Genomic DNA, 8137 nt, shown 5'->3' with positions numbered 1-8137 from the left:
CACAAATAATTCACGTATATCCTACACGTATCTAACACATAACATTCATGTCAAACTAGCATATAAAGTATTTGGGCCTATCCTATCCCATGAACAGTAAACTGCAACAGTAACATGTAGCCCAAAAATATAACACCCAATCAGCCCATAACTGTGTGGCCCAATAATTAAGTCGGTAGTTCACATTTCTGGCAGGTTCATTATGCGTTTATAGTTGCCGGTTTTGTATAAAATAATGAGATTTTTAGTTCTAAAAAGCATTACTCAATGGATATATTTTATAAATTCTAAAAATTTATATATAAGTTGGTAAAAATATATAGAATTCCGAAAATATTTTCAGAATTTATATAACTAATTTATTAATTTTAATAAATTTGCGAAAAACTGTATTTTAACCGAACAATTTACATACAAAATGATCCGACTTTCAAAAATTTAAAAAAATTCACAGAAGTATCCTAATATGTCTAGGAACTTGCTGGTAAAATTTGAAAATTTTCTGAATTAGTTATATCGCATTCAAGGCTACCGAAACTTCGTGACAACGCGGTTTTTTAGAATGATCCCCAAACTTTTCCAGAATCCGTTGATATTAACCGCAACAATCCTATAATTTTTGGTGATTTATTGAGCTGGTTTACTATTTTATCCGAATTTATATCTTTAAAAAAGTTAAAAATTCACCAAAAATCACCAAAAGTTCAGAAAATTCTAAAATTATAAACTAGTCTTATTTTCACCATGTATGATCAGCCTATAAAATTTCAAGTCTTAATAGTACCCATGAAAAAAGTTAAGCCAAAACAAAGTTTACGGCTACCAGTTTTAGTTTTCAGGTGTTATACCTCGTGTTTCTCCACACTTTGTGCAATTTCTACCCTTTCAAAGGTTGTGCTAAGCTAGGATCAGTACATATACATCACCTACAACACAAAGATGTATTCAACCTCATCAATCAAGCCTTGTAATTATTATTTTTTCGGTTAAAGATTGTTTTGTCCGAGTTTTGTCGAGTAGATTGTGTTTTTGATCCCTAATCTAATGTTTTGCACTACCCAATACCATGTATGATCTTATTACATCTTATATATGTTAGAACATGCTTTCACCCCAAAAATAAACATGGTTTTATGGATCCATTTGGTTTCTTTTGTCAAATATATGTCTAAATCACAATAAGAAAACACAAAAACTTATAAAAATTATATCATACCCTCATTTTTTGGTGAATCCTTGTTGGGTTTTGGTTACTGTTAAGAATTGTTATAAGACAAAGATTGCATAAGAAGAAAAGAAAACAAGAATATAAAGGAACGAGAAGGCGGTTTGATTTTGATGGTATCATTGTTATTGTTATTATTATTATATTATAACTTTATATTTAATTCAGCTTCTTCACTCATTTTTATCGTGTAATTGTCAAAATATAACGTTTTATAAAATTATGAATATGCCGTTGAGACGAACATATTTTTCTCTACGTTTTGACCCCGATTTAGTTAAAAAACAGTGTTTGGTCAAATAAAATGTATTTTATTATTATTATTATTATTATTATGAAACAAACTCTTAGCCTACTCAATATCGGTCAAGGTATCCCATGGTTCAAATTGTCATTTGATCCGTCACCTACTAGTTTGACAAAATATGAAATATAAATTCTGTATTTCTAGTTTTTATAATTATTATTTTTTAGATATCATGGATTCAAAATACTAAAAATGTTAACATGTTTTGATAAGCATCTCGAGATATTTTTTTTTGGTTTCAAGTAGTTGTCGATTATTAATACACTCCTAGTTTGTTAAACAATCGCGCAACGCATAGTTTTTTGCGCTTATAAAAATACGAACCCAACTTTAACGAAATCTGAATGCTTTAACATATTTTCTTGAAATACGTTATATTAATGTTGTATAAGTGTTTTTAGGCTTGACTGATGGTATAATGCATGTTTGGATATTTCCGTATGCGTTAAAATCGAACACGTTTCTTTAACCGGAAACTGTCTCATTTAATGTGCCACTACTTGCCGGGCCACAAAACCTTATGTTATTGTCTATGTATCATGTCTAAGTAATTATGTACCCTTAGAATCGTCTATGACACTTATGTTCATACCTAAATCATTATTGTTCAGTTTGTGCATTGTTAAACGGCCATTTAACTTGTCTTCAGCACCCTAAGGCATCAATATCTCACTATTGGATATTATTGTTCGTATGTTACTCATAATGTACCCTCGGGCTCATCTGAGGCATGATCAATATCGTTTCATGAATCGTGTAAATCGTGTGCACAATTAGAGTTTTCGGTGAATCTTCGCACAAATCATGACGACTGATCCTTATTGCACTTTCTAGTAATCACATGTTTACATATTTCTAACCTCAAAATCTTTAGAAGCCTAAGGGATTGCACATTCTGTATTGTTATCACGGACTAGCAATGATTAGGGTTTACCGAGATTTCACAGTTGTCATCCAACCACACTTGTTCTATACAAAACAAATCATTTGGTTGGTTTATACTAGACAAGTCATTTGGTTGGTTTATTCAAGATACGTCATTTGGTGGGTTTATACAAGACAAGTCATTTGGTAGGTTTATTTAAGACAAGTCATTTGGTTGGTTTATGCAAGAAAAGTCATTTAGTTGGTTTATACAAAGTCACAAATGGCTTCTAAGTTAACCGTACAATGTTTTCTTTAAAAATCGATTGATTTCTCATATGATTTTACAAAAGAAATACTTTCTGTCAAAGGTTCATGGCTACGAAGATTTATTTAAAATATCAACTCATGAAGTTGGTTAAACATATTACAATATTTCAAGCCATGGGTCTTGATCACAAAACTATGTTACTCACCAGGATTCATTGTTGACTGTCTTTTTCACATATGTTTCAGGTGCAAATTGTGACAACCTGTAACTTCAAGTTACTAGTTTAACCTAACCACAGTTAATTTAGACATACATTTGTAGCACTGCATTTAATTAAGGTTAGTTAAATGAGTCTACTTTCGTAATTCTGGAATTATCAGAACCCACACATGATAACTTTCGAATGTTGGTGACTATAACTAATATTAATTATAAATGAACGGTCTACACGAAACTTATGTGTTGCATGACAAATACGTGAAAATACATATTTTAGTTGTAAATTACAAGTTGTGTGTACTTTGTGTAATAATAATATAGTTAGGGGTGTTTTGTGGATAGGTTAGAAACCTTAATAAAACTCCTCATAACTCTAAAATCCCCACAACATCATCATACGGCAGTTTCTCAAATCCTTTCTCTCATCTCTTGGCTACTCCTTCAATCTCACACAAACCATCAATCATTGATCCTTCCAATTCTCCTAGAACCATGTTTATATCAATCTAAGGTAAGTGTTCATGCTTCATGTTGTTAATCTTGTTCTTTTGATTTCAATGCAAAACCCTAGACATAAACAATTTGTGTTCTTGCTTCATGATTGATAAATGAATGATTAGTGTGGTAGACTAAATGATTGTGTAATGATTGTTTGATGATTGTAATATGATAATACTGATTTACTGATTGATTTGATGTCTGACATGATTGATTTCTGTGCATTTGGGGTTTTCTGTTCATCATTATGTTGAAGAAAAGGGATTTTTGGAAGTGTCGGACCTTGTGAAGTCACAAGGTGTCCGTATCAGTGATTTACTTATAGTGTCCGCACTTCTCATGTTGATACATGTCCGCATTTGTAAAATCTTTTAAATTCCGTAATTAATCGAATTACAGTTAGTCCGCACTTGTGTTTTTAATAAGGTCCGTACTTATTAAACACTATAATGTCCGCTCTTAATGTTTTTGATTTGGTCTGCACATGATGTTTATATGACAGTCCGCACTTGTCAAATGATTTTATGGATCCGCATTTGTTCACATTTTAGCATGTCCGCATATGTTAACAAACTCATCCGAACTTGATTATTATTATAAACTTCCGCACTTATACATGATACCTTACATGATCCTTACTTAATATTACATGAGGTCCGCATATGTGGTCCTAATATGTCCGCACATAATACTTGCAAAGTGTCAGAACTTGTGGTGACATTAGAGGGGTCCAAACTTATGATACTTTTCAATGTCTGAACATAAATGGGGTAGTAAAATAAGTAGAGAGGTCCGAATTTGTTGAATAATAATCTGATGGTCCGCATTTGTTCATATTATAAGGCTATAGGGTGTGGTCATGACCCATATGACCACCATGACCCTCCATATCATCACCATGTCACCCACCTCTAATTCACCATCTAAAACCACTACCCTAAGGGTGTGGTCATGACCCAAACACTATCCCCTTATTTATTTTATAATTAATTTTTTTCTAAAGAAAAAGGAAAGTAAATCATGAAAAATGGAAACTAGGACCATGGTTGCCATGGTTTAATCCATGGAAGCCATGGTGGATCAAGCAAGGGGGTGGTGTATTCTTCTATTCATGTTCCTACATGGCAAATCATGTTCCAACCATGACCCCACAACCTTTAGCCTAACTGTCCGTATATGTGGCCTTAATAATAGTTGAACTTGTATAATTCTCTAAGGTCTGAACATATACCCTTTTAATCTATCCGAACATGTGGTTTCATGTTAAGGCTACAGGGTGTGGGGGTCATGATTGGGTCATGATTTGCCACATAGGCCCATTATTCATGCCCTATACCACCCCCTTAATTAAATCACGGTGGTTCGCGTGGATTAAACCACGGCAACCACGACCCCTTTTTTTCCATTATTCACGCAAACCCTAACCCCACCATCAAAAAAGAACGGCAACAGATTCTTTTCCTCTGTGATAATCAAGTTCACGGTCGCAAATCACATCAAGAAGAACGATAACAGGTACTTGTTTTCTTATGATATGTATTACAATTATAGTTCTTCTTGATGTAATTGTTTTTTGTTTGGATTGATTGTTTTCTAGTTGAATTGTATGATAGATCGGTTAATATGATCTATAGAATGTTCATACACACATATAATCTCAACCAGTTAGGGTTTATTCGTTCGTTGTCTGTCACGATTTGACTCGAATGATATGAACACGAGGACGTTACATGTTAATCTGTACCAGCAGCTTGAATTAGGTTATATGTAGTTGCAGATCACTAGATAAGTTCTAGCACTGGAATTTTGGAGTTAAAACCTAATGTTATTTGGTTAATTGGCTCAAACGCATTATTTCAGTTAGAGAGTAAGTGATATGTTTCTGTTTTCACAAATTTATTTAAGCTAGGTGTGAATAGAAACCTTTTCTCATCATGTTGGATATGACGGTCAGGTAATGAAATGGACATCATGCTTCTGAACCAGCTTCTAGAAAATGATATATGAAGTGCAATCTTTTTATTTTAATCACCGCAAATTACATGCTTTTTTACTATGCTTGTTTGTTTACTGTGCATACAAAGTGACTATTTGCAAAATTGCTTAAACTAATGTAAATTAATGGTAACTTGTATTGTCTCCGGCTGATTGCCGCATACGAGTATAGTTAATTGTTGCAAAATTGCTTTAACTTTTAAACACATTGATATGAGTTGATTAATGGCAATGAATTAGTTGATTATACATAGGTTTCTTTCCTTATAATATATATGGTTTCAGCTTAGAAAGTCATAGGGTTTGATATCTCACTTTAGTGGCGAAGGTTGACGTTTTCGACCTGAGGGGGGGTTGAAAATGTATATATCCAAAAATTTCTATAGAACCGGGGGGTCGAAAACGTATATACCTAAAAATTTCTATACAAAAGCTACATATATCACTACTAAGCGAAAAGTTCGAGGGGTCTGACCCTGTTAAGCTGCGCCCCTGTGCATTAGTGAACAATTTCATAACCTGGTACTATATACTTTATACGACTGTTCAAACATAGGTTTGGTTTGAATTTTATTATATGCCTCTTGGTTGCCATATTCTACTTAAATTGACATGCCACTTGTGCCTACACATGAGGATGCTTTTATATTATTATTATTGTTTATCATGTATTGCACGTTAATATATGTCAAATTAGTAGTACTAAGTCTGAATAGATGTGCTTAGTAAGTTCCAAAGTAATATTGTCATGCATATATCATGTAGTTCCCTCAGTTGGTAAAGTGGGTCGGTTGACTAACTGGTCACATGGGTAAAGTTTTATACAGGTCCAAATGGATTAGAATTGTTATTTTAATAATATAGTCTGCTAGTTGCCCATTAATTTAAAAGGTTATATTTGAATTTATTTAATTATATTAGACTTTGATCATATTGATTGAGGTTCGGTTGTTTATGATTTATGCAATTCTATTTATGTGTGTCATTAAGCTATAGTTAATACTACCATGGATCCAAGCAACCCGAACAACACAAACAACCCGCCACAAACCCCGTGGACGCCACCCATTGATCCGATGTGGGCGACTCCACAATTTTCTTTTACAAGCTACAATCAAGTTCCTAATGCGTTCAACCAACTCCCTCAAACCCCGACTCCTAACGCGTTCACGCAACTCTCTCAAACCCCGAATCCTAACGCGTTCACGCAACTTCCTCAAACCCCGCAACCTACTAGTTTATTTCAACTTCAACAAATCCAATTTCAACAACAATATCAGCAACAACTAAAAACGCTCCAACAAATCCAAAGTCGGCCTATTCATACGAAAGTCCAATCGCAACCGACACCCGATACCCCTTCGTTAGACGATTTGGATGACATTGCCGTTGTACCCGAAACCCAACCTCAAAGTTCTAAGAAAACATCTACAAAAAAGCGTTCAACGAGGCCGGAACAAGAAAATTTAACCACCGGAAGAGGTCAAACTTGGACATCGATCGAAGAGTTGGCGTTGGCAAGGGCGTGGACCAATACGTCTACGTGTCCGATCGTAGGTATGTTATACTTTTTTATTTATACTAAAATAATATTTTATTCAATATAAAACAACATTTATTTACACCTTGATATTTTTTTGTAGGTAATAATCAAAAGTCTGGCAGTTTTTGGAAGGAGGTTTGCAACAAATTTCATGCTTTGATGCAAAAAGAACCGTACCGAGAAGTGAACTCAATGAGCTCAAAGTATCGAGAGATGAATAAGAAGATATCGGCGTTTTGTGGTTATTACAACAATGCTCATTCGAATCGGCCAAGTGGGGCGAGTGATGAAACGGTTTTTGCCATAGCTATGTCAAAATACCATACGAAAGAAGGTAGTGCGTTCACATATGTAGGGGCTTGGGAAATCTTTAAAAATTGTCCCAAGTGGGCGCCGGTTCCTAACGAGGTGGCAAGAGCAAAGAGGTGTAAGACATTCGAGTCGATAGAGCATAGTGCCGTTGATTCGGATGTGCGTTACCATATTAATATTAATGACGAACCCGAGTTTGACGATGAAGTGATGGAGATTCCGGAATTGAAGCGCCCAAATGGCAGAGACAAAGCAAAAAAGGAAGCAGCGGCCAAAAATAAAGAGATGTCGACAAAAAATGAAACTCCGGGTGAAACGAAGGTGGATAAGTTGATGAGCAAGTTCACCGAATTTAACGAAATACAAGCGGCGAGACTTAAGTTGAAAGAAAAAGAAATGCAAGAAGCGGCCGATCGTGAAGACTTTAAGCTAATGGCAACAAACATCGACTCGCTCCCGGAAAAAGATAAAGAAGTGTTGCAAAAAATGAAGGCGAAAATTGCTCAAAAATGGAGTCTTTAAATTATGTCGTTATCATTTTTTATATTTTCTAGTTTTCGTCTTTAATTTACGTCGCAAACATTTTTTATATTTTCTAGTTGTAACGAAATTGATTCAGTTTTATATTTTATGGATTATATTACTTTTATTTTTTCAATTTTTGCACAACTTTGTTATATATCTCTGATGTAATTTGGACTAAATCGGTTATATTATTTGTATCTACAGTAGCAAAGAAAAAGAAGAAACAAGTTATCTCACCACCATGGTGTCACCAACTTCTTCTGACGAGATCAACGAATTTTTTTTGAACGTGGTGATGGAAACGACACAAATAATTATAGAGGAGGAAGAAACCTCGTCCAAACCGAGAAAACGACAACAATGTTTAAATAGGGATCG

At 34.3% G+C, this 8137-nt stretch overlaps 1 protein-coding gene across 2 annotated transcripts; it reads left to right on the top strand.

Annotated features, from left to right (window-relative positions):
• The first annotated feature begins 4792 nt into the window (after positions 1-4792).
• Positions 4793-7892, top strand: LOC118479607 (glutathione S-transferase T3-like). 2 transcript variants are annotated; one of them, XM_035974216.1, is made up of 3 exons: positions 4793-4899; positions 6376-6936; positions 7023-7892. In XM_035974216.1, the coding sequence occupies exons 2-3, from the start codon at positions 6387-6389 to the stop codon at positions 7754-7756; spliced, it is 1284 nt and encodes a 427-aa protein (XP_035830109.1). In that variant the 5' UTR covers positions 4793-4899; positions 6376-6386; the 3' UTR covers positions 7757-7892. The 2 variants fall into 2 exon arrangements, with proteins under 2 accessions (XP_035830109.1, XP_035830108.1); XM_035974215.1 differs by having other exon boundaries at positions 4794-4899; positions 6370-6936.
• The last annotated feature ends 245 nt before the right edge of the window (positions 7893-8137 follow it).

Source organism: Helianthus annuus, chromosome 1, assembly GCF_002127325.2.
Source record: "Helianthus annuus cultivar XRQ/B chromosome 1, HanXRQr2.0-SUNRISE, whole genome shotgun sequence".
Taxonomy (NCBI): Eukaryota; Viridiplantae; Streptophyta; class Magnoliopsida; order Asterales; family Asteraceae; genus Helianthus; species Helianthus annuus.
This window is presented reverse-complemented; position numbering and strand designations above follow the sequence as displayed.

Excerpts from the sequence above, each read along its gene's own strand:
- LOC118479607 (XM_035974216.1), top strand. The coding sequence starts at position 6,387 with ATGGATCCAAGCAACCCGAACAACACAAACAACCCGCCACAAACCCCG. Across the intron at positions 6,937-7,022 it reads GTCTACGTGTCCGATCGTAG|GTAATAATCAAAAGTCTGGC; the intron begins GTATGTTATACT and ends ATTTTTTTGTAG.